At 34.9% G+C, this 26,573-nt stretch overlaps 3 protein-coding genes across 4 annotated transcripts; 1 reads left to right on the top strand and 2 right to left on the bottom strand.

Moving 5' to 3' along the window:
* Window positions 1–6,745, bottom strand: LOC129890096 (monodehydroascorbate reductase, chloroplastic/mitochondrial). Its single transcript, XM_055965631.1, has 17 exons — window positions 6,506–6,745; window positions 6,236–6,410; window positions 6,053–6,152; window positions 5,462–5,539; window positions 5,223–5,294; window positions 4,858–4,976; window positions 4,491–4,575; window positions 4,267–4,356; window positions 3,781–3,882; window positions 3,596–3,685; window positions 3,388–3,468; window positions 2,446–2,517; window positions 2,279–2,373; window positions 2,102–2,190; window positions 1,947–2,009; window positions 1,754–1,794; window positions 1–449 (listed from the first exon to the last, which is right to left on the bottom strand). Exons 1-17 carry the CDS (start codon window positions 6,513–6,515, stop codon window positions 336–338), a joined length of 1,476 nt encoding a protein of 491 aa, XP_055821606.1. The 5' UTR covers window positions 6,516–6,745; the 3' UTR covers window positions 1–335.
* A 1,682-nt stretch (window positions 6,746–8,427) lies between these two features.
* Window positions 8,428–9,944, bottom strand: LOC129888589 (protein ROH1). The gene has a single exon (XM_055963542.1). It carries the CDS (start codon window positions 9,888–9,890, stop codon window positions 8,676–8,678), a length of 1,215 nt encoding a protein of 404 aa, XP_055819517.1. The 5' UTR covers window positions 9,891–9,944; the 3' UTR covers window positions 8,428–8,675.
* Window positions 9,945–20,237: 10,293 nt separating this feature from the next.
* Window positions 20,238–25,859, top strand: LOC129890095 (uncharacterized). 2 transcript variants are annotated; one of them, XM_055965630.1, is made up of 5 exons: window positions 20,244–20,351; window positions 20,913–20,996; window positions 21,200–21,583; window positions 22,168–24,051; window positions 25,426–25,859. In XM_055965630.1, exons 3-5 carry the CDS (start codon window positions 21,234–21,236, stop codon window positions 25,535–25,537), a joined length of 2,346 nt encoding a protein of 781 aa, XP_055821605.1. In that variant the 5' UTR covers window positions 20,244–20,351; window positions 20,913–20,996; window positions 21,200–21,233; the 3' UTR covers window positions 25,538–25,859. The 2 variants fall into 2 exon arrangements, with proteins under 2 accessions (XP_055821603.1, XP_055821605.1); XM_055965628.1 differs by lacking the exon at window positions 20,913–20,996 and having other exon boundaries at window positions 20,238–20,351.
* The last annotated feature ends 714 nt before the right edge of the window (window positions 25,860–26,573 follow it).

Genomic DNA, 26,573 nt, shown 5'->3' with positions numbered 1-26,573 from the left:
TTAATGTGAAAAGGAGAGAACTTTTATGTAATCCATTGGAACCATTAAGACACTATAATCATTTGAATTCATGTTAGAAATCCATTTTCCAGTGACGTGACATTCTTATTACCAATCTAATATCCTAACATAAACAAGTGCCCACGCTCGCTCGCTCTCATCCATTTTTCTACGAGTTATTATCAATCTAATATGCTGTATTCTCTCTCTCAATCTTACAAGCTGCTGAAATCGCCAAATGGGTATGTCAATACCACAATCTGGAAAAATAGGCGAACTGTGCGAGAGGATGCTCTTGATGGGTGGTGAACTGGTGATCAAACTGCAGCTTCAATCTACAAGGAAGCTTGAGCAATTTCTAGAGCCTCTTCCACTGACGACGCATTTTGAAGTTTGGCTTTGTCAACAGAGGGCTGACTACGTGCAAGTTTTGGAAGCAGTTGGAATTCCTGAAACAATTCGAGAAAAGATCATTTAGAACTATCAGTTTCTCGTAATATATTTTCCAGTAAACAGAAGATACAGGCAATCAAGTTTCACTAATGATGAGATTCTTGGGTAAAGAGCCGGTAATAGGAGAGAAATTAAGCAAAATCTTGCCTTTCTAGGTAGGGGACAAACTTATATTCATTTCTCTTCCAGAAAGGAAAGCACAGACTAACAATACAGACAGTCTGAATGGGAAGAATATTTAGACTATCGCTTCTAGGAAAGATAACGTTAATTGATGCACTTTCCATGCTTGCAGTGCTGTTTTAGAAAGGATGGAGGGAGGCAATGGGTTATGGTAAAGAAACAAGTGCTTCAAGCAATGATGTAATGTTCATATCATGGAGCCTATAGTATGATTTTATATATTGCTGGAGCTTAACATTAGTTCAAAGCCGACGATATGATAGATAGAAACAAGCTAAGTCTTTTGAGCTTTTGACGTCTATGTAGTCTGCAAAAAAAAACATATATATTTGTCTATGGAGTAACAGAAACTAAATCTTTTTTCAAAAATTCCTGGCAGAGTGAAACTATCAACAACTCTACCATTGAATTAGCCTATTTTTTTCTGAGCTTCCTTCAACATGTGAGTACATGCATGACTCCTTCCCGAGATGAAATATTTATATTGTGTACACTATATGCGTACCAAATTGCATATACAAGAAAAGATAAGTGACAAGTTCTGTTATATGGTTTAAGTAGCATCAGAATCCTAATGCATGCACAGCTAAAAGCAGAGATAAACTCTTGTAGATATGGCTATGGTAGGAAACCATAGCTATTTCATAGAGTATCACACAGAACAATGTATTTAGCAGTAATATAAGTAATCAACCACGCATTTGATGCACATACACGAGTTCACTTTAAACGCAATTAGCTTAAATTTCTTCTTGCTATAAAATATTTTCATAGATCTCATACTTTATAGTATATTATATACATTGATTTGAGAAGTATCATTTTACTGCCAGGTGAAAAATTGGATGACTCGACTAAAACAGGAAAATTTTAGTATTGACACAAAAAATCACTTTCCTGGAGAAAAAAATGAACAGACGTTTCCTTGACAAGTCACCTTTTTTTCCTACAAGGTTTTTAGAGTGATGGTTTCAAAGGTCAAGACTCAAGAGTGAGAGGCAAGGAAAACATTTGACAACTCATTTTAGACATTTATGCAGCTTGCATATATATGTACATAGACCATTACAGATAGCTGCTAAATTTGACATGAGAACATCCTTGGAAGAATGCATACCTCAGGACTCCCACTTTCAAGAAGAACCCCCTTCAGCTTACCTGCAAAGATGTATGTTTATATCACTCTTCTCTTGCCTTGTATTTATTAGTATTACCTTTTTGAAAGTACAACTCCCTAAAAAGAAAGGAATAGGAAAGAAACATAACCTACACAACCAGATGCACACAAAAAGAAGGAATAGAGTGCATACCAGAGTCGATCCAAAATGTTGCAATCTTTGGATCAAAATTCCCAACTTCAACTGCCTCCCCGACTGTTCATAAGATGGTACCATTAATACCAGTTATGGAATTGTTTATGTAAGTAATTGGACTTTATCAAGAAAAGCAACAAAACTATTCTTACCATTGTCCCCAAAGAATTGCCACCATACTTTCCTAGAGCTTCCTTCATACTCAAAAACCCTTGAGTAGAAGTATGGTAAATAGTCATACCTGCATTCAGGAAACAATACAAGATTTAGGAAGATTGAATGAAAAGAAGGCTTATCCTTGATTATGAACTGAACTTGAATTAACTTACGTGTGCGTGTGTGCAGTTAGCAACGATTTAATACAATGCTGCGCAGATTTACGAGCATGGTCAACGTGCTCCACCCGTGCAATTCGGTTGTATATCTGCACGATTAGCATCGGTCAACTCATTACGCAAACAAAAAAAAATGTTTGAAGTTAGTCAGAAGATCTAACCTTCAACGGAAATGCTGCGACATCTCCAATGGCAAAGATTCCAGGTATGCTTGTTCGGAACTGGCCGTCCACCTGAATTTTTAATATTGAGGTGTAATCATTTCTAGGAAAGATCAAGCTCTTATCTTCTGAAGTTATGTTAATAAAAAGAATCACCGTCGCATTTCTCAGTTTTCCCCAGATACAACACATAAAGGATTGAAGTTACAGAAGAGTTAAAATCATTTGGCACTATTAATAGATCCTCTTTTAATCCTGGAACCAACTTCCTCATTAGTATTAATACAGTCCATCATTGTCAAACACCCAAAGAGCGCTAATGATCTGGAGTAATAAGCCATTTATAACCTTCTCACTCTTCAATTGGAAAACTGCCTGACGTCTTTGGAAAAGGGAAATTTCTTTTCCCTCTTTTTTTCTTTTTTTGGATAAGCAGATGAAACAGACAAATTCAAAGGATTTACATGCGTATATTGACAACAAAACAATAGCCCGGGTATGAGTTAGAGCAATTTGCTCTGAACATGAATAGTTTCAATTCGGGGAATGGGAACAAAACTCACTGCCCACCCTTGAATGTATTAGACTATGCCTTCTTTCAGATGTAGTTAAGACTACTTATAGACCATACAATTAATGTACTCCATGGAGCGCTAGCTAAACAGATAAAAGAAAATACATGTAAGGACATAAATCTGAATCTTAATAGAATCAACCATCTAGAGTGACATCCTGTCCAGAACTAATTAAACCAATATTAAACTTTAAGATAAAGATTATTTTGATTCGTTGATTCACCATTCCAACTTGTAGCGTATCATGATTTGGTGGAAGATCATAACCATTTTGCAATTAGGAGTGTGGTGTAGCCGTAAATTGTTACTAGATTTGGAAGGTCCCCAATTTGAGAAATCATAGAAAAGAGATAAATAGAGTGCTCACCTCTATTCCACCAACAGTGTTGTTTAAGCCAACCATGTCAAATGGACTGACAGCAGGTTTTGCTCCAATACCAATAACAACCTGCAAATTCATAAAGGATATGCAAATGACTTGAGCTTTTCAACTTCTTTGTCCACACTATCGTATGAGGTATTCAATTCTCAGTTATAATAAGAATTTCGAAGAACATAAGAAATCGTTGTTTTACCGTGTCTGTCCCTATACATGATCCATCTTCAAGCTTAACTGCAGCTACCCGGCCATCTGGACCAGATTCTAGATGTTTTATCTTAGCACCCTGGGCAAGGATAACATTCAATTAGAAGCTTATAAACTAGGCTGATAAAGGAGGTAGACTGGCAACAGAACTAGTGAGGAAAGAGGATGGAGAACCTTGACGAATTTGACACCATTGTCTTGGTAGAGTTGTTCATACTTTTGGGCAAGAGAAGGAGTGAACAATCTTGACAAGAGATGCTCTTCTGGGAAAATTATCTATGTTCTCAACACAGTTAGTAAAAGCAGGAGTATACTGGTACCATATTCAAATGCAGGCAAGTTTTAAACCTCGGAAGAATAAGAAAAATCGAATACTTCATTTGTAAGGTAATAAACTGGATAATATGCGTAACTCTTTGAACAGAGGACTCATCAGTCCAAAAAAGGAAAATGGACTTCTTTTGACTTGTAGAAGAAAACATCTATTTTGGAACTTTACATGTTATTATTCCTTATGTTATCATCAACAGGTTTTGCTTATATGGAGATTTTCCCACCAATGCTAAACATTGTTTGTGGATTTACATTTCTTAGTTATTTTTTCTCACAAACAACGTTTTTTATTTAACAAAGTGACAAAAAGCATTTAAGGAAACTCACAGTTGTATCAAGTTTCCAGGCTACAGCAGCTGCAGCAACTTCCATTCCTATATAGCCACCACCAACAACTACAAGCTTTTTTGCTTTTCCCTAAAAGAAAACAACATATATTATGAATAATATCATGCATATAACTACAGAAGATCGTCCATATACAAAAGTTATGTGATGTATCTTTAAATTTTAGAAGACCAATTATAAGCATCAGAATGAGGGTATCTTACCAGTGAGGATATTAATGAATCAGCATCCTTCACATCCCGAATATAGTGAACCCCAGGTAAATTTCCTCCAATCTTCTCAGGAAATCTGAAGTCAATTAATACTAAATTATTCTGTGTTTGGTGCTTTAATCAGGATTGGAGGGAATATCAGTTGATACAAATTAGAGCAATAAAATAATACAATAAATGGAAAATATGATGATTATTAAAGGGGAAAAAAAACTTATTCTGGTCCATCTTTTTATTGGACCAACGCACAAGTGGTTGAGTGCAAATTCTAATCTTTTCATCTATCAATAAAAATTCCTATTGCAAAATAAATAACAGGTTTGGATCAGCAGCACTCTAGTATAGCAAGCATGGTTACCTGGATGCTGTACATCCGGTTGCAATAATAAGGGTGCCATACTTGAGCAGCTTTCCTGAATTTGTTGTTAGCATTTTCTTTTCTATATCAACTCCTGTTACTGGATCTTCATACAACATCTGAAAAAAGGTAAACATTTATCTTCAAATAGACTTACTTGATAGTCAGAATGCTGGAGCTGAATAGAGAAATGAAAGTAAGAACAATATGAGATCGTGTTTCCTCTAAAACTGTCCTGGAATTCCTAACTGGTACATATATTCTTAGAAAGATTTACCTTGCTTCCTTTCAGTAAACCAAAAAGCACATAATTACATCACACTTGTACAAGTTGTAATGCAATAGACTAAACAAAAATGGATTACCTCTATCCCTTGTTCTTTGTACCAATCAGGAGTTTGCCTCTCACCACCAGCGCCAACACAAGTATGAAAGCCCTAAAATTATACAGTTCAATGGTACATCTCAAAAACATGCTGAACTTTGGCATTAACAATAATAGAGAAGCTATAAAATTTTGCAAATCTCACACACAAGATGTAGACATTTCCAAAAACTTTAACATACAAGCCATATCATGCTAAAATGATCAATTAAAGCTCACCGGTAAACGTGCTGGCTTTTTGTCCAGAGGAAACAAATATGCTTTGGTCAATGCTGGACGTTCATATGGTGCATATGGCTGCATTAGCACAAAATGGAAGTTTTTATTTCAAATGAAAACAACTTAAGCAAAATAACAGACCCTAAACCTAATGTTTCAAGCATCCAACAAATCAGTTTCTTTATACAGCTTTGGAGCTTCCACAATTCAAATAGCTTAAGGACACAAGAAGTTAAAAGTGCTTCACTCAAAATTTCAAATAATACTCGAAAAAATATCAACAGCAACTACTAAACTCGCATGCCAAACTAGTGTAAGTTCAACTACATAAATCCTCTATGTCTATTCCGGTCCTCGGGCCTGTTTCATTCTAGTACTCAGTAATTTGTCCTTTAAGACAACTAAAGAGTTCTCTTACACTACAGATACTCTAAATTTCACACTTATCTCTACACTAACATATAAATCTCATCAACAACATATAAAAATGTACTAAAAACTTAAAAAACAACTCGCGCCTAAAGTTCTACCAAAATTTCTCTATACAATTAATCAAAGCTGATGATTATTCTACCAAGTTAGTAGAGTTACCTCTTTGGTGACAATACATAGCTTTCCGTTAGCTTGTCCATGCTCAACAAAAGTTCGAGCTGCATATCCAGCTGCATTTCCTCCTCCAACTACCACATACCTACAATCATCCACATTTCAAATTCACCAAATTATTCACACATCAAACAAAAAAACATCAAAATCAAAAGCGATAAAACTCACTCTCGGTTCTCATTATCGAAAGAAGAAGCGGTAACGAAACTTCTCCTGAAGGTTCTAGAAGGAATCGAAGCCCGAGGAATCCGATTCAATGAAGCTGATTGAGGACACCACAGTGAAAGACCTTGCTTAAACGGCAACGTATTAGGCATAGTCGCCATTAATCTCCGAACAGCAACTATAAGAAAATCTCAAAAATTTAGGATTGAGAGAAACACAAAAATTGTAGTGATGGAGAAGATGAATGAAGAAAGAGGAGAGGAAGTTAAGAACCTGAAGACATAGAGGGGAATATAAAGGTGATCTGAAATTAATAATTTTAAATTGACATATTATCAATACTGTTGATTAATTATTGGTGCCAATTGGCTGGCTCTAGGGATGGCCGAAACGTCGCGACAGTGAAGAGAAGTCGTAGGCAGCACAGAAGAGACGTTTTCTGGGTTTTTATTATCTTTCTGGAAATTTTGAGTCAGTGTTAGAAGATGGAAAAAGCAGATGCAAGAAAATGGCATTTGTATGAAAGACAAAAATGTTTATATTTAGATATTTTAATGATAAATTAAAATCTCCAAAAACTTAACGAAAATAAAATTTTCACGTGTACAGAAGAATTGACTATAGAAAAGGTGTCATCGCCTAAACTCATGAAAAGGTGATATTAGATATCAAAAGAGAAAGATTGTATAAATATGTTAATACCATGATCCATTGCTATGTACTAACACTAAATCAATACATGAATAGGCTAGTATTAAGATAATTTTTAACTACATATTAATCTTATACGATTATACCCTAATTTTGATCTTCATACCTTTTTATTTAAGGACATGTTCTCAGTAAGCGATAGATGCATCATATCAAATTTAATCACCGCTTCTTCTACATACCTTTATCAAATCTAATCATCTCGTGTTGAATGATATAAACAAAGGAAACTTACTTAGGTGTAACTTCGATATCTAATTTATCAAATATGATCGAAATATACATTGTATATACACTCGATTATATATATATGTATTATGCATAGTATATGTAAATATAATATAAAGTATGTACTATCGATACATAAGGTACATTTTATAGACTAAATAGTCCAAAACATTGAGTTATAGTTTTTCCTGTGTAAATAATTCCTCCTTCGTGTTTTTAATAAGATTACTTGACAAAAACTTTAATAAATAAACGAAGCGATCAAGTCAAATCAAAATAAGTTCAATAAGAAGTAAGAACAATATGAACAAAAATAAATTGATGGACTTAATAATAATAATTTATAAGAATATCCAAATTGAAAAAAAAAATCGCCTTTCTCAATTTTTCTCCCAGAGAATTAATTATCCCATGATGCATTGCACTGCTATTTTGAATATGTTAAGACTAGTTAAGTTGATAAAGTTTAGTGGACGGTGGAAAATATACTTCTGGACGTCAATTTTCTAAATTTGGTTATTTTCAGTAATTGTAATTATTAATGATTTGGTTGCTGTAGTATTTCTCAATAACTACCTTACCACTACCATGTGCTTTATTTTTTTTTTTGATTCTTTTTCTGTTTTATGTCCGATATTACTTGTGTTAAGGTTCGACCTCCGACAAGTTCCGTATTAAGGATAAAATATGTCCTAACAAATGCTACTTCATATCTAGTTTTCAAATTAAAAACCTCTAATTCAAGATAGTAAAGTATTTATCACTCGATCTTTGGTTTTAATGATGAAGCATAGTGGTTATTTCACTTCGAGAAATGTTGGAAATAAGTACTACTAGAGGCATCATTTTTTAGTAGATCTGCGAAAAGTCTACCACAAAATTCCAATATCAATTCATTTGCATTAATCTCAATTAGTTGGAATTGGTTATTTAAATTCTTTGTGTACATTTCACTAAATTTATGTTTATTTAAAATTTGTTAAAATAAAATCTCCTTAGGTTGGTCGTGAACATTTTGCTAGTCAATGTTTTACCAACAAAGAATGAAGTTGAATGATTGAGATCTCTCCATCTTTACTCACAAGGATCAAACTCTAGTAGTAAGAATAGAGAACTTCTGAGCAGAGAGTGTTTTGCCCCCTTTACTCGATACGAATTCAAATTAATCAAGTCAATGAATTTCGAATACAGAATAATTAAACCAATTGAAAAATTTCAATCATAAAAATGACGAGCACAATATTTGCATTCCTGAGAATTGGCATTAACATTTACTTCCTTGTTTATGCCTTTAAGACAGAAATAGAGAAACTCAATGGACACATCCACTGCAAATCAATCTACATTTCTTTTTACAGAATGAAACAAACAAAAACTTGAATTATAGTATAGTTAATTATTACAAAAACTAGTCAGCCTTTTTGTGAACAAACATTTTAAAAATCAAAACAAACTAATCATTAATATTGGAAATTGTAAAAATAAATTAAAACTTTTGTTAAAGTCAATAAGGTACTGGTGTTGACATTTTACCAATTTGATCAAGAACATCAAGAACTTCAACTCTGCTCCTCACAATCCTGTGAAACACTTCTCTAATCTGTTGTTGCAATGGCACTAACCCCTCCTCCATTTTCCGGCATATCTCCACCATCTCTGCCACCTGCCCCGCCACCTCCTCCACCTTCTCCTCCCCTGCCGGAAACTGGAAATTCTCCGCAAAATCAACCAAATTCTGTGCCACTTTCTCCATTTTCTGCAGCTCATCCAATAAACCAGTTGTCCCTTTTTTCTCCTTTTTCTTCCATTCCTCAACAATTTTATCCTGCAGTGAAATTAATGACTGCCCCCAATTCAAATTCCTCGGCATTGGGAAATGTGTCAACAACCCTGTTCGTTCCTGACACGGAATCGCTGCCACCAATCCCCACATCACAAATACGAAAATCGTGCTCATGATGTAAATTGGTAGGGCAAGCCCAGTGGGCTCACCTCCACGTGGCGCCACCAGAGTGGACGCCATAGCCTGAATCTGTTTCGAAGCGGACCATGATTTCGCCACGGACCACGACATTGAACGAAAAGTACCATTAGTTCTATCTTTATTATTAGCATTATTTCCAGCTGCGCCACTACGTCGTCCGAACGACCAAGTTCGTTCGGCGACTTTCGCGTGATAATTATTCTCCTTATCATCCAGCATCATCGACGTAAGCAACGTGTTCAACGCCTTTTTCGCTCGCCTTACTTGTCCATCTCCCATTGGCTTTTGCTCAAACGCCATAGCAGCGATTTGAGCTAACTTTTGCCAGTGACGTACGAGTTCTAACCCGTGCGTCACTGCATTACAAATATCAAGAGATTTAATCGAACGATCTAGAATATCAGGGACAAGACGATCCAATGGAGGTTTCGAAAATTGAACAGGATCGCGTCCTATTAGGACAAGAGCTTTAAATTCAGCCTCACAACAAAGGAAAACATCGAGCAATTTACGATACCATGAAATCGAGAAAAGAGGCGATTGATCCTTCGCCGGGGAATCAGTTGTGGTTGACGAGTCATTTGGTAATAGATCGGAGAAACGTTCAGCTACGTGTTTTTGAAAAAGTTCGAGGTCTTCTAGATCTTGTTCATGATTGTTTTCCATATTGAAAACTTGATTCCGCCGGATACTTATCCGATTGAGAAATGATCCTTGATTATCCGTCACTGGCATTGTGTTTTTCCGGCGAGAAAATTATTCAATACTTTTTTTTTGTGATGATTGGGAATTTTGTTGTTTTACAGAAGAAATGGTCAGTTTATAGAAGTTAATATGAAAGGGAGATGGAAAATTGGATGGTTGTGGGCCTTGTGGCCATTTCTTTTTGTCGGATGTGATGACCGTTTCTTGCTGGCTTGGTAGTTTATTCTATCCATAGAAATGTTCGTTAGCTCCCTTAAAGATTTTCGGATTGTGCACTTTAACTCTCAAATGTTTTTATTAATCATTTTAACTATACAAATTTATTTTGTATTATTCGAAATTGATCACTTTTTTTTTTGCTCTGCATTATTGATCTTTGTATTATTAATCTTTTCATAACTTGTCTTTTAATCAATTGACAAAACTTATAATAAAGGGATAATAGTACTTGTGGACTTTGTTCTCTTAACTATTGAAATTTTTTAATTTTAATTCTTATGATAGTCTGACTAAGCTCGTTTAACTTTTAATTAATTGAAATGCTCTCTTCGTTTCAAAAAGAATGACCTTCTTTTATTTTTAATATGTTTCAAAAAAATGATCCCTTTCCTTTTTTGGTAGAACTTTAATTTGAACTTTTCATGTGACATGTTTAAGGTCACAAGATTAAAGGATATTTTGATACATTTGACATAACTTTAATTTAGAACTACAAGATGAAAAAGTCTTCTTTGTTTTCTTGAATTCTGTGTCAAGTCAAACTAGGTCATTCTTTTCAACAAGGTCGAAGTAGCAGAGAAGCAAACTTTTGATGTTCACTAGGAGTCCTTTTTTAGAGATTTGTAGGTTAGTGAATAATTTCCAGAATTTGTAGCCTAGGATTGAGACCCCCTGTAGCTTAGGATTTTAGTGTGGAGCTTGTTTATAATTAGTAATAGAACAAAAAATGTGAAGTAGGAGTTGAAACTTATTTTTATACCACATTAAGAATTTCAAAAATTAAATTCATTTAACAGTTTGAGTTTGAAGTTTGATGTATTGTTTTGTTTCTCAGATTAGTTTAAGAAACTATTTTGATATATAATTTACCAATACTAATATGATGCAATCACATGAAATGGGACATGATATAATTTATGTTTGACTATTGTGATTTAGCTTTATGAGTGGCAGTCTTCTATTGGTCTCTAAAGGTAACTTATGACACTTTTTAAGTTCTTTTTCTATGATATGTTAAAATAAAATCCATTTTGATAAGTCATAATTGTGAAAAAAAGAATTGAGTTCCATCAACAATAGATTTTTAAGATGATCATTCGTTTGATTGTTTGGTTGTATATATTGTTGTCCGAGCTTCGATTTCTTTGGATAGTAGCTAGGGATCTGAAGAAACGATGTTCGTTGAATTTGACTTGCAATTGATGACAAAAAACAAGGAGTTTACTTGTTAGTTTATCAAGCATTTTTGTTACAACACTAACATACCCACAAGTGGAGTCTTGGAAGGGTAGAGTGTATGCAAACCTTATCACTACCTCGTGGAGGTAGAAAGACTATTTTCGAAAGACCATTGCCTCAAGTGAAGCAACTCCAAATACAAAGAGTAAGAAAACAGTGGAAAAACAACATAACAACTAATAAGGAAGTTAGTGTGTTGGAATTCTTACCCCAGATTTGTCTAAGGAAAAAGTATATTCTATCTGTTCCTTTGCGGATTATAAGAACTACTTTATGGAAAGAAAATAAAGTTGTAACACAGTACTTTATCGTGAAAAAACCCGGCTCATAAAGTGTAAAAAAATCACGACCTACACCTCTGTAGGATTTAACTTCAACTTCACTAAACTCTGAGCCTCAACAGTTTAAGATTACAAACCTATATAACCTAAGGAATTATAAACTCTAATTCCTATGAATCAACAATCACCCGTGACTGTTGAATTAACTTTAAGTTATGGATTCAGATTACAACTCTTGCAATCTAGGAACTAACTCGAATCCCTAAACTTAAACACAAACCTCCCAAGGTTTATGTTCTCGATTCTTCAAGTTGCCCAACTTGAAAACTATATTCCTACTCCAGTTTATAACTCACTAGATCTTAAAATCATTTAAAATACAATTTGATAAAACGCAGTACAAGCAAACTTGACTTAAGAACTATAAAACATAAGACTATGGATCAGGTTCTTCAATCTTGTTTTCTTGCATTGGCTGCACTTGAATCTTCAATTAGAACTCTCTCTTACTTGAATTTGTCCTGCTTGATGTTCTCTATGTAAGTGCGCTAGGTTCTTTGTGAAAACCTTTCTTTATTTATAGACGCAAGACTTCTCCTTCTTTGAGTTGAAGTTGGTGTTCTTTTACTGCTTCCTTTTTCTTGTAGACTTGCAAGACCTCTCCTTCTTTGAGTTGGAGTCAATGTCCTTTTATTATTTCTCTTTCCTTGTAGGAATCCTCTTAAGAAAAGAAACTTTACGCAACTAGACAGGTCATAAACGTGCTCCATTCACTGCCTTAGTACTTCTGCTTCGTATGGGTTGACTTTCTCCTTATCCTAATCGGAATCGGTCTGAAAGGAACATGTCGTAGAAACCTGTTGCTTTCATCTGTTCCTCATTTTGTCAATCATCAAAATATTTCTTGATCAAAAAATTTCCCCTTTTTGATGATGACAAACCATTGCTTCTTATGTGCATAGCTCAACTTGTGTTATGTCAGTTTCTTAAGGCTCAACAGACAAAACAAACACATTAGAGAATCAGGTCAGACTAATTGGGTTATAAATAATACACAAGTATGCATTTCCCCCTTTTGGTATCATAAAACATTGTGAAGGCATACAACACACTGATAGAAGCAAATTCGACACTCATAGCCACTAGGCTATCACCTACATAAACACTTTAAAAGCAAGAACTCAGTTAGCTATAACAAAGCATTTGCACTAATATAGGAGATAGACATGAACCAGAAACTAAACCCAATATTAACATTAATCAAAAAACATGTGCACCACAAATGTAATCAGAATTAAAAAATAAAGGCAAGCACTTATGATAAAAGAATGAATGTCGAAAAGTCAAAGGCTTGAGTGACTAGGTAGTAAGATGGACCATGATAGGAGGAGGGAAAATACTTCTTGATCAGCTCAAAAAGGCCCTTTAAATTGACAAAATTTAGTAATCAACTCAGTTTCAAGGGCAACCTTGATCTATGAAAGCTCAACCTTGATCTTTGCATTTTTTCTCTTGCAGGCCTGCATACTCAAGATCATAGTTCATATGTAGTTGGTCCATGACATCCTGGTAAATGGCACAGATGACAAATGACCTATCTTCAACACCCAAAATCATTAATCACCCTGTTTCAAAGCATTTTCTGCTTATTAAAGTTCACAACCCTAGTTGTACGAGCATTAGGAGTGCCTCTTAGCTAAGAGATTCAGAAAAAGGCCTTCTATAATCATACCATTTACTATTAATAGGCTCATTTACAAGCTTTGATTTAGTAAACTCTCTAGAGAAATATGTTTCTTGACCAATTTCTTTGATCGTTTTGAAAGATACACAACTTTGCACTATATATTCCTCTTAGCAGCCACAATCTCCTTATCTATAGTTTAGTAGGATCAGCAGAAGGAATAAATTTACTTCAGCATCATCCTTTGCAGAGGAGCATGTTCATCCAACTTGTTCCCTAGATGTTATACTACTAGATACAACACCATCCATAATAATTTGTGATATCAATCCTAGCTCCTTGTCTATATAGAGCCCAATAAAAAAACTATGTTCAACTGAGGGGTCTCGCATTGATTCCCCCTCACTAGATACACCTAAGTTGAGCCTAATAGATGAACTTTATTCAACTATAGGGTCCCCAGAGTGTTCTCCCTTATATGGTGCATCCTTCATGACTTCCTCAATATCTTTAGGCTCACCAAGTACAAATTCGCCCTAAGAATCAGCACTACTTACTTTCGACATCACAAACTCTAATTTATAAGGCACCAAAGCAAAAATGTCATCTAACGAAGCAACCCCAGCCACAACCTCAAAGATACCATCAAGTTGAGAAGCTCTAAGAGTGTCAATAATAAACATATATAGTAATCGATCGGTGCAGACCTGTTTCTTGAAGAGCATTATTTCTATGATTTTTCAGAACAAAATTGAAAAGATAGCAAAAAGTTTTCTCGATTAAGAAATTTATGGAAGATGAGGGTTTGAGGTGTGAAGGCAGACTAAGAGAAAGATAATAAGGACTTTTAATGAGATAGTCGTTTGGTAGTAATGAGAGGCCTTTGAGAGAAAATGTTTTATTTTGAGTAGAGATCTAATTTGATACATTGACTAATTTTGTCAAAAAGAGTCGCCTTTTGATGGGATCATTTTGCATTTTTGACGAACAACATCAATTTGCCTTTTTAGAGAATAGAACCAATAGAGCATAGGGGAGGAATGATTATCTTCTTGGGACAAGTAGAAGGAACAAGTTCAAATGCATTAATTTTATATTTAATCACGAACAATTGTAGTGCACATACCTTAGATCTCGGGATAAAGTTGAATTTTGCTCCAATTTTGTTAAGTCATTATCATGTGATAGATGCAAATACAATGTTATAGTGCATGAGTAGCTTGAACTTAAAAGCAATATAAGGACATACAACTTAATATACAAGTTTGAGCATAAAATTAAAATTAGAGTGCAATATGTACAATGTTCATTAGCCAATCACTGAGGGATACTTGTGTGATCTTAATTATTCCTAGTTCCAACCTGTTCATTTCAAGAAGTTCCCTTGTCAATGCCTTAGTAAAATCATCCACAAGTTGCTTATCAATGCAATAGAAATTCATGGAGATTTCCCTTCTCTATATTACTCTTTAGCAATGTTGTTTGATGTCAACATGCTTTTCCCTCTTATGTTGAACTGAATTTTTGGTCATGTTGATAGCACTTGTACTTTTATAGACGATTGGAAACCACTATGTTCACCCATAAATTCTTGAGTTATTTTTTAATCCAGAGAAATTTTGCACATGAGGAATACAATGCTACATAATTTTGCTTTTTTGTTGACAGAGAGATTAGATTTGATCCCAAGAAATGTGTCATACCTGTGGTGAATTTTCTATCAACCAAGTAACCTGCATAATCAGCATCTGCCTAGACAACAAGCTCAAGTTTGCTACCTTTTGGATACCACACCCCAAGTCAGTTGTTTCTTTTAAATGCCTTTGGTTACTTTTGACTACCTTCAAGTGAGGTTCCTTAGAATTTGCTTGAAATCTAGCATATTTCCCCATATTGAATACCATATCATGCAAGCTGGTTGGGAGATATAAGAGAGATTTAATTCATCTCTCTATGCAATTTTTACTCCACTGTTGTACCTGTTCCTTCCATATCTAACTTTGTTGCTATGGTGAAGAAGGTGACTATCACTTTTGAGTCTTTTTCACTATCAGATACACCATATACGAGATATAGTTATTTCACTTGTTCCTACACAATTGATTCAGAGATCCTTTGTAACATTAATCATCGTCTTATTTAGCCAATCTCTTTGATTTGACCCCTTTCAAAAAATTTTACCTCCAAATAGTTATTATTCAAGCCTTTTCTTCTGTAAGTGAGAGGAGTTTCCTCTTATTTTCAACTATCTGTCTTGAGCAAGCACTATTCATGTATCAATGTTGCTTGCTTCCTCTCACTTTTCCTGCAAATTTAGAGGTTAGATTTATGAACCCATACTAGCTTGGGTCATTTATTTTGATCAAAAGAATGAATAAGATCTCTGTTTAACTAGTTTGATTAGCTATTTTAAAGTTTTTTCTTTTGCGCGTACCGATTTCTTTGATGTGGTTTAGTTATGGTTGTTCTTTTTATGACAGCCCTTTTATTTGTGTTGGTTCTGGATTTGGGACAAGAGACCCTAGAATGACTAATATTATCGCATAGCGTACAGAGATCAGAGGTTTTGTTAGTCGTTTTCTTTTCAAAACCTATTCCAATTTTTGTACTACGTGTGTTTTGATGAGTTGAATTATAATCATGGAAGACTGAGTCCATTTATTTGCCCTCTCAAGCTCATATTTAGTTTTAGATAATTCATGATTCATTCTTCTAGAGTTTTCCTTTTTTGAAAATAGTTCAGTTTTAAGCCTCTTAAGATTTTTTTCACAGCTAATTTGGTCATCACTGATCTTGTCCTTTGTTTTGCTAATGACACTTAATTTCAAAACTTCAGTTTTGAGAGACAAATTACTAGAATCAAGTTGTTGAACCTTTTTTTGTAGGAATTGATTTTCCTCCTTTAGACCAGTGTTGATTTTTTTTTATGGTCAATGTATTCAAATTTTAGACTGGTTATTGAGGCTAACAACTAATTTTTGTTGTCATTGAATTCTGAAATAGTGTCTATGAGAGCTAGAATTAGAGAAGTTAGTTGTTTCTTTGAGAATAATTTGAGTTTGTCTTTAAGGTCAAGAAAATTTTCCTCATTTTCTTTAGTGTCTAAGATTCAGGCTTTGAGTCAGATTCAGGCTTTGAGTCCTTTATGTCTATCAAGGCGATGTCTTATGCTTCTTCATCAGAGTAGTCAGAATCTGTTCCCCAAGCAACGTACATTGCCTTACCAGCTTCCTTCTCTTTCATCTTTCTTTTACTTGCTAACTTTCTCTTTTCCTTTGTAGCTCTTTCTTTTCTCCACTCTATTTTCCACATAGGACAATCTTTAACTTGACGATCAGCTTTTTCACATTTGTAGCATCCGCTAGTTTTTCCCTTTTCTACATTATTTTCTTTATTTGGTGTAGGTTTCTTTCCATAGTTCATACCCTTCTTGAAGAGTTTCTTGAAGTTCCTGCTAATCAAGGCTATATCCTCATCATCTAGATCAGATTTATTACTTTCAGTTGCCTTGAAGACAAGGCTCTTATCTTTGCTTCCTTCGCTCTTTTTAGAGTTATGAACATTTATCTCGTAAGTCTATAGATTCCCTACAAGCTCATCCAACGTCATGTTTGTCAGATCCTTAGCTTCTCGGATTGCAGTGACTTTTATCTCCCATGTCCTAGGTGGAGTCCTAAGTACTTTGTCAACCCGTTCCTCCGCAGTGTATATTTTTCCTAAAGACACCAATTCATTTACTACTGTAGTAAATCTTGTGATCATATCCTGAAGTGATTTCCCATTCTTCATCTTGAAGGCTTCATATTCGGTGCATAGTCTGACAATTCTAAATTTTCTAACTTGAGTAGTTCATTCATATGCATTGACCAGCGTGTTCCATATTTTCTTTGCAGTAGTATATCTAGATATGCGATTAAATTTATCAAGTACGAGTGCACATATAATGATACACTTGGCTTTAGCATTTTTCCCAAGCATCCTTTAATCAGATTCCACATATTGAGCCTTGGGCTTTAAGATGTCATTTCCTTCAGTATCCTTAATCATAGGGATTCGTGGACGTTTGAAGAAAGTCCTCCATTCGAGCCTTCCACCATGAGTAATATTGTCCATTAAATAGAGGTAGCTTGTTGATGTGTTGTCCTTCACTGTGCCCGAGAGGAGGTGCAGAATTCATAATGATCTTACCTTGAGTTGTTAGACTCTTGTTAAGATAACCTGCTATGATACCAATTGTTGGAATTCTTACCCTAGATTTGTTTAAGAAATAAGTATATTCTATTTGTTCCTTTGCGGATTATAAGAACTACGTTATGGAGAGAAAATAAAGTTGTAACACAGTACTTTATCGTGAAAAAATCCAGTTCATAAAGGATAAAAAAAACACGACCTACACCTCTGTAGGATTTAACTTCAACTTCACTAAACTCTGAGCCTCAACAGTTTAAGATTACAAACCTATATAACCTAAGAAATTATAAACTCTAATTCCTATGAATCAACAATCACTCGTGACTGTTGAATCAACTTCAAGTTATGGATTCAGATTACAACTCTTGCAATCTAGGAACTAACTCTAATCCTTAAACTTAAGCACAAACCTCCTAAGGTTTATGTTCTCAATTCTTCAAGTTGCCCAACTTGAAAACTATATTCCTACTCCAGTCTATAACTCACTGGATCTAAAAAGCATTTAAAATACAATTTGATAAAACGCAGTACAAGCAAACTTGACTTAAGAACTATAAAACATAAGACTATGGATCAGGTTCTTCAATCTTGTTTTCTTGCATTGGCTGCACTTGAATCTTCAATTAGAACTCTCTCTTACTTGAATTTGTTCTGCTTGATGCTCTCTATGTAAGTGCGCTAGGTTCTTTGTGAAAACCTTTCTTTATTTATAGACGCAAGACTTCTCCTTCTTTGAGTTGAAGTTAGTGATCTTTTACTGCTTCCTTTTCCTTGTAGACTTGCAAGACCTCTCTTTATTTTAGTTGGAGTCGATGTCCCTTTATTATTTCTCTTTCCTTGTAGGAATCCTCTTAAGAAAGGAAAATTTACGCAACTGGACAGGTCATAAACGTACTCCATCCACCGCCTTAGTACTTCTGCTTCGTGTGGGTTGACTTTCTCCTTATACCAGTCGGACTCGGTCTGAAAGAAACATGTCATAGCAACCTATTTCTTTCATTTGTTCCTCTTTTTGTCAATGATCAAAATCTTTCTTGATCTAACACAGTGCAAATCCTATAAGGAACAAGAATAGCAAAATAGAGTCCATTTAGAAAAGTTTCGTAGGTTTATTCATAAGAGGGCTGCAGAGAATAAGGCCGAGGACGAATTTGCACTATTTGGCCGTGATTGAAATGATGATGAGTAACATTGCTGCTGTATCTTCACTTCATTTGGTACTCAAAAAAGAGTTTAATAATCTCTCTATTTTGCAACTATGAAGTTTTATAATAGAACTTATAGCAGTTTTAGATCTGCTTCTCACTCTCTTGCAAATGCTCGTCTAACTCCATCTCCTTGGTCTCAAAGTCTATCAGGGAGCATCGTCAATTAAGCATAAGAGGTATTCTAATGACGCATTTATAGTAGCATTTGTACCTCTGATACTTTTATGTATTTATAAAGATAGTTTAAAAATATTATTGTATAGCAACAATATATGTTCATGATAATCAAGTTATAAAAGAGAAAAGTCATAACTGTTCTTTCAAAATCATACACGTTGGTCCCATTAGAATAAATTACAAACATTAAAGATATTTATTTACCTTTTTCTTATTTCTCAATTCAGGATTAATTTTTTTCTCTTTCTTCACTCACTCTTTTTCTCTATTGGTATCTATAAATTTTAAAAATGTAATATTTGAATTGCGATAGTGTTTATATTCTTCGCTTTCTCTTTAAATCCGATATTAAATAATTGTAAACATAGAGTTATAGACATACACAATTATATATTTAATTTATATAAAATTCGCAATTACATGAACACGTAAAAGAGAGATTGTGGGTGTGATAGGGGAGTCAAATGAGTGGGTTGAGTTTAATTTGAGTGGGTCAAAATGAATTGTGCTAATTAGTGGGCGGGTTAAAGTTAATTAAATTGAAATGGGCTAAGAAATGCGTTATATAACCCACTCCATCTATTTTTTACTAAAATTTTAATATGTAACTTCTTACTAACTCGTTTTTATTATTACTATGACTATATGATACATCTAAATTTTTTTAAAAAAGGCTTTTTAGAAAAGAAAAGAAGAAGAAGTCATCGATCAATTTGGACAATATATCATCTATAATTTTAGATGAATTGAATTGAGCAGGATAGAATGGGCAATACTAATAAATAGACAGTAAACTTAAACTAATTTCATGAATCAGATTTCCATGATCAGCTATTTTATCAATCCTAACTATAAACTTTTGTATATTACCTATCTACTTTGCAACACCTTTTCAATCTTAGAAAATGCTTGAAGTTTACCACATGTAAGAAATAATAATAAAAAATAAAATTGATACATACAACTTATATATGAGTTCTATTTTATCATGTTTCAATGACTCGAACTCCAAACTTCTATTTAAAAATAAAGAATTTTCAATTATTCATCAAAACATATATTGCCAATACATATCTCATGGTTCCAATTCCACAAAAGGCATTGATGTTTTTCACACAATTTTTTAACAATTGAACATATAAATAAAAAATAAAAAGTAATTATTTATATATAGAGAATATATTATTCCACTATTTTTTCCCTTAAAAAACAAAAAGCAATAAAAGGAAAAAATAAGAATAATTAAATGAAGAAAGCCCAATTCCGTAAGATGGGGGAATTTTGACATTTTAGGACAAATTTTAGGGGTAAAGTTGTCATTGAATGAATTAGGGTTAATTACGTTCACCTCCCCCAATTGCTAAAGTACATCCGATTTTAGAGCCACAAAGTTGAATCTCTCCCATCACAAGCCCTCTCTCTTTCTCTCTTCTTTCACTTTGCCCTAATTTTCTTCAAAACTTTGCAGCAATTTTTCATCATCATCACACAGGTACTCTACTAACTAATATTCACTTTTCCTCAATTGCCCCAAAGATTTGTTTTTTTCTTCTTAATTGTACATTGTCCACCCTATGAATTTTCTTGAATTCTATTTCGACAAGGTACGAGGTTTTTGAAAAACCATGTGATTTTTTTTTTTATCTTCTTCACTAGTTGTCTCTCTCTTGTTTTAGGCTCTTACGTGTTTTTACCTTCATGGGTGTTTCTTATTTATTGACTTTTTTGTCTCTTGATTATGTTTTTTCTTTTTCTTTTTTAGTTGGTTTAATTCTCATGTCTGTGGTAAAGATTTGATTTTTTTTTTTGAATTGGGCATGTAGGTTGATTTTTCATGGTCCATTTGAACTTACTGTTACAGTCTTACAGATAATTCATACAGCCAATACTAAATCTTTTTTGTTATAAAGCTCTTTTTTTTTTCCTTCTTGTTGTTAGCTTTATAAGTTTTCATTGTTTAATTATGCATGTAGTAAAGATTTGAGCTTTTTTTTATTGAATTGGTAATGTAGGTTAAATTGTACTGCTTCAATTTTACATTATTTCGTTGTAGTTTGCTATTTTAAGCCTACGGTCTATCGGAAAGGACCTCTCTACGAGTAAGGTTTGCATACACTTCATGCTCCCCAAACTACGAGTAAGTTTTGCATACACTTCATGCTCCCAGACCCCACTTGTGGGATTACATTGGGTATGTTGTTGTTGTTGAATTGAATTGGGAATGTAGGTTTATTTTCAGGGTCCATTTAAACTTATATGTTAAAGATGATTCATTATAGCCAACACCAATTTTGTTTGTTGTAATTAAAGTCTTTTTTTTTTGCTTTTCCTCTTTTGCAGTTTTTGAATTGGTTGAGGATTTTATGTCCTTGTGATGGCTTCCAAGAAGATAATTGCAATATGTCAATCTGGAGGAGAGTTTGTGACAAACAATGAGGATGGTTTTTTGACATATACTGGTGGAGAGGCTTATGCCTTGGACATCGGTGACCAGACAGTTTTGGCTGACTTTAAGAAAGATGTAGCAGAGAACTTTCAGCGTGGCATTGAAGGAATGACAGTAAAATATTTTCTTCCTGGGAATAAGAAGACTCTCATTACTATTTCTAAAGATAAGGACCTCAAGCGTATGATGAATTTCGTCAAGGATTCTGATCAAGTTGAGATCTTCATAATTTATGATGAAGCTGTTGTGAAAAATGTACCTAATGTCTCTGCCAGTAGGTACTTACTTTTCTTCAGGTTTAGTTTAGTTTAGTTTGTTAGTTCACCAGCATGATAGTTTGTTTGTTTTGTTGTTTCACTCACATGGCATGGACAAACAGGTCTAAGTGAATTGCAATGTAGGTTGAGAATTTATATAGTTGTTTGGCTCAACTTGGGATTGAGGTGTAATACTTGTTGGACTCAGTGAAGGAGCCAGAAATTTTAACTAGGGGATTTAATAAGAGCCCAACTTGCACACTGAGTGAAGAAACTTAACTATCAAGGGATTCAATAATTCACATATATACCAAGAAGTTTGTTTTAATCCTATTTGTATGGTGTAATTTTCCTTCAAAGCGGGTTTGAACTTTGAACCCCCTTGAACACGCTTGGCTCTGCAAGTGGTTGCACTCGGATGGTATGGACCTTAATCCTTGTTTGTATCTTAGCATGACAAGTTCCTATTAGCTCTTTTGGTGGTGTTTCGTACACAATTTGTTCCAAGTGCTTTATTATACTGATTCTTCTGGATGTGAATGAGTTTGAAAGATGTGCTATCTCTTAATGGATTCTTAAATGTTAATTACTTGCTTGCTATGCAGGTCGACAACTGCGTCAGAGGCAGCTCTTACTCCTGCTACCCCTGTGGATGTGATTCATTGTGATGACCTGCTTGGGGCTGATGCTGCCATTGATACTACTCCCCTGTGTGTCTTTCCTGCCAGCAATGATGAGAACAATGAGAAGCATCGCAGAGCAGCTACACAATGGGAGAACACAATAACGGACGTGGGTCAAAGGTTCAGTAGTTTTGCTGAATTTCGTGAAGCTCTGCATAAATACTCAATTGCCCATGGATTCACTTATAGGTATAAGAAAAATGATAGTCGCAGGGTAACTGCTAAATGCAAGGTTGAAGGATGTTCTTGGTGCATATATGCATCCAGGTTGCCTACCACTCAGCTTATATGTATCAAGAAAATGAATGCAAAGCATACATGTGACGGGGCTGCTGTTAAAGCTGCGTACCGATCAACGAGGGGATGGATGGGAAGTATCATAAAGGAAAAGTTGAAGGTTGCTCCGAACTATAAACCCAAGGATATAGCAAAAGATATTGAGCGTGAATATGGCATTCTGTTGAACTATTCTCAGGCGAGACGTGCAAAAGAGAAGGCAAGAGAGCAGCTTCAGGGTTCATTCAAAGAAGCGTACAGTCAGTTACCCTTATTCTGTGAGAAAATTAGAGAAACTAATCCTGGTAGTGTTGCTACAATTGCCACTAAGGAGGACTCAAGTTTCCATCGCCTTTTTATTGCATTTCATGCCTCAATATCTGGTTTCCAACAAGGTTGCCGGCCTCTTCTTTTCCTGGACAGCACTTTGCTCTATGCAAAGTATCAAGGAACACTTTTGGCTGCCATAGGTATAGATGGGAATGATGGCGTTTTTCCAGTAGCCTTTGCAGTTGTAGATGAGGAGACCAATGACAACTGGCATTGGTTTCTTTTAGAACTAAAATCTGCTCTCGCAACGTCCTGTCCAATAACTTTTATTTCTGATTTCCAAAGAGGGATAAGAGAGTCTTTGCAAAATGTCTTTGGTGAAGAGTGTTACCATGGCTTTTGTCTGCGTTATCTTGCAGAGAAACTTAATAATGATTTAAAAGGGCAGTTTTCACATGAAGCCAGACGCCTTATGATCCATGATTTATATGCTGCTGCTTGTGCTCCAAAGCTTGAGTCTTTTGAGAGTTGTGCTGAGAATATAAAAGCTATCTCACCTGAAGTTTACAATTGGGTCACTAGAAGTGAGCCCGAACACTGGGCAAATGCCTTTTTTAGTGGGGTAAGGTATGGCCACATGACATCTGACGTTGGGAAGCTTTTCTATGATTGGGTAGCGGAGGTGAATGAGCTGCCAATAACTCAAATGGTCGATGGGTTACGAGGTAAAATAATGGAATTGATTTATGCTAGGCGTGTTGAATCCAGTCAGTGGGTTACTACATTGACACCTTTGATGGAGCAGAAACTTCAAAATGCAACATCAATAGCGAGGACACTTCACCCATTACCCTCACATGGCAGCACATTTGAAGTTTGTGGTGAAACTGTTGAAGTAGTTGATATTGATCAATGGGATTGTAGTTGCAAAGAGTGGCAGCTTAATGGATTACCTTGTTGCCATACTATTGCTGTTTCTGAATACCTAGGAAGGAGCCCCTATGATCTTTGCTCCCGATACTTCTCAACTGAGAGTTACCATGCAACATATGCCGAATCAATTAACCCCATGCCTCATCTGGAAAAACCAATTAAAGGTGAACCAGATATGGAGAATATGGTCATGGTTGTTACTCCTCCACCAACAAAACGTCCACCTGGTCGACCAAAGATGAAAAAGGCGGACACTTTTGACATAGTCAAACGTCAGATGCAGTGCAGCAAGTGTAAGGGCCTAGGCCACAATAAGAAGACATGCGGGTAGGTGCTCTCGACTTTTATCTGGCCTATGAACTGAAAATCATGCTTCTTTCAGATCGTTCATATCCTCTCTTGTATTCACATATTTTTGCTTCATTTCAGCACCTTGATTTCCCCTTTTTGCGGGTCCTATAGCACTCTCATTTCCTCCCAAATATTTATTAGATAGCTCTCGACTCTGAAAGTGTTACCTATCATACTATAGAAACACCCGAGAGCATAGACAATTTAGTACATTCTCATAAATGTGCAGCACTTTAGTATTAAGCATATAGGTATCTCTCATAGTGACTTAAAACCGTTCTTCCTTTACATTGGAAAGACTTTTGTTGGTGGGCGAGAAGGTTGTTATTGTCTTATCTTGGGATTTTGCCTTGTGGATAATTTATTCATTGGCTTAAGTTAGCAGGAAAAGGTTGCCTAAATGGTTGTGGCAAATTCTATCCAGGGGTGGATCTAGAGGCCCACTTACATGTTCACGTGAACCCAATATCTTCCATAAAATTTTGATTGTCAACCCAATTATTATTGTAGTATTGACTTGAGGTCACTTTAGGAAACCATAAACCTTAAATCCTGGATCTGACTTTGCCTCTATCTACCAGTTAAATATTCAGACAATGAGCTTGAGTTCTTTTACTCTATGCATTTGAAGATCTAATCAATTCTTGTTCCGCCTGGCGATTACATTAATTATTATCCACGAAATGAGTGAATGTTTAAATATCTGAATCACTGCCAAATCCTTGAACTTCCATATGGTGAAACTGTTCCCTTAGTAGCTCTGATAACACCACCCTATCTTAAAAAAAAAAAAGGCAGTACGGAGCACTAAGCTTCCCCTATGCGCAGGTTTGGGGAAGGGCCGGACCACAAGGGTCTATTTTATGCAATCTTACCCTACATTTCTGCAAGAGGTTGTTTCCACAGCTTGAACCCGTGACCTCCTGATGCCAACAACTTTACTAGTTATGTCAAGGCTCCCTTTTCAACTCTTACCTTTTCTTGATTTGTAATTACGCTGTGAAAATAAATCCGCAATGGCACTTCACAACAACTCTTAAGTCTTGCGGGTTGCAATTCACTTGTAAGTTGCTACGAGGCATCAAATTTTCTACTGCATTTTTCTAAAGTTAGACGGAGAACTGCAGCATCCCATATCAGACGTTTTTTTTTTGTGAAGCATGCATAATTTTTTCTCATGACAAAAGAACAATTACGGCTCAGTCCTAAACAAGTTGGGGTCACTTTATATGTATCCTTGCTGCTTCATTTAAGCTCAAATATATCAATTTTTTTCTCTTGATATCTGTTCAATATTTGTTTACCCTGCTGTCTATTACTGAATTATATTCTTTGTAATTTGTGAAACAGGAAGGTGAATAATATTGATGAACAAGACCCTCTACTTCTCAATGGCTTGATAACTGTAGAACTTGAAGAGACTGCAGGATCCATGGAATTGGAATCTTCTTGTCCAATGTAGTTAAGAAGTGATATATTTAGATACATTTCATAGATACAACATATCATTTAGGACAAGAGTTGATAGAAAGATTTTAGGTATGCTGACATTTTTTTGTTAGACTTTTTTGTTTATAAAGTTATGCTTTGTTAATTTAATCATAGCACTGGTCTTCTGTCCCCCCTCCTTCCTGTTCCTTCCGACTTCACGTGTTCGGCGAACAGTTGTGAAGTAGTGCGACGAGTGAATGAAGGTGTTGTAAGCAGTAGCCGAATACTTTTTGCAATTGATTTGATTTCTCAGTTGATTGTTCAATTGATAACTTGTTTTAGTAGTCTTTGAATTGCTGGAAGGTGATTTTTTTTTTTGATGAAGTTTAAAATAGTGAAAAATCCCTTTGCCGTTTTACACTCAACACCTAATAAATAAAAGAAAGAGATAAACACAGCGAAGTATTCAAAATGTAAGTCGAATTTGTCCTATATTGTGATTTTTGTAAAAAATAATATACGATTTTGTTTTTTCTAGAAAAGATATGGCCAATCAAATATGAGAAAATTGAAAAATATTTTATGAAAAATGGTTTCCTCCGTACCCCTAATTTAAGTTTTATGACGGGCGTGCTCGTCTTGTATCTGTGCCCTTTTGGGCTGGCTAGGCTTATGCAACACAAACATTATTACACATTATTACGTCAATGAGGAATTTAAACTCTACTTGTGAGACGTTTTATTAAACACAGTAATACTAATTCTGGATGTGTGTTTCTATTTTGGTGAGCAATATAATGATTGTTGAAGAAGAATAATGTTAGCATGAGAATCAATGAATTGTCCATTCATTATTTATTTTAATAAAATAAAACCATCAATTCAAAGTTCACCAACCATTGTTATCATTTCCTCTTTCTCTAAAAATGAGTTGTATTTTTCCTTGAAGACAAAATCCATAGGTTTGCCTCAATTTTTCTTTGCTCTCTTTAGATGAAGCACATAATTAACTGTTTTCTTTTGGTGAAAGAAAAGACTTAAAAAGGAAATTTCGTTTTTAGCAAAGT

The sequence above is a fragment of the Solanum dulcamara genome, chromosome 5, assembly GCF_947179165.1.
Source record: "Solanum dulcamara chromosome 5, daSolDulc1.2, whole genome shotgun sequence".
In the NCBI taxonomy this organism is placed as follows: domain Eukaryota; kingdom Viridiplantae; phylum Streptophyta; class Magnoliopsida; order Solanales; family Solanaceae; genus Solanum; species Solanum dulcamara.
The sequence above is the reverse complement of the archived record's forward strand: the minus strand, read 5'-3'. Positions and strand labels throughout refer to the sequence as shown.

What these genes read in the sequence shown, in the direction of transcription:
- LOC129890096 (XM_055965631.1), bottom strand. An exon ending in TATGTATTGTCACCAAAGAG is followed by an intron (nt 5,540 to 6,052) that starts GTAACTCTACTA and finishes GTGCTAATGCAG; the next exon opens with CCATATGCACCATATGAACG. An exon ending in TCGCAGCATTTCCGTTGAAG is followed by an intron (nt 2,374 to 2,445) that starts GTTAGATCTTCT and finishes CTAATCGTGCAG; the next exon opens with ATATACAACCGAATTGCACG.
- LOC129888589 (XM_055963542.1), bottom strand. Translation starts at nt 9,890, where the DNA reads ATGCCAGTGACGGATAATCAAGGATCATTTCTCAATCGGATAAGTATC.
- LOC129890095 (XM_055965628.1), top strand. Translation starts at nt 21,234, where the DNA reads ATGGCTTCCAAGAAGATAATTGCAATATGTCAATCTGGAGGAGAGTTT. An exon ending in CCTAATGTCTCTGCCAGTAG is followed by an intron (nt 21,584 to 22,167) that starts GTACTTACTTTT and finishes CTTGCTATGCAG; the next exon opens with GTCGACAACTGCGTCAGAGG. An exon ending in CACAATAAGAAGACATGCGG is followed by an intron (nt 24,052 to 25,425) that starts GTAGGTGCTCTC and finishes TTTGTGAAACAG; the next exon opens with GAAGGTGAATAATATTGATG.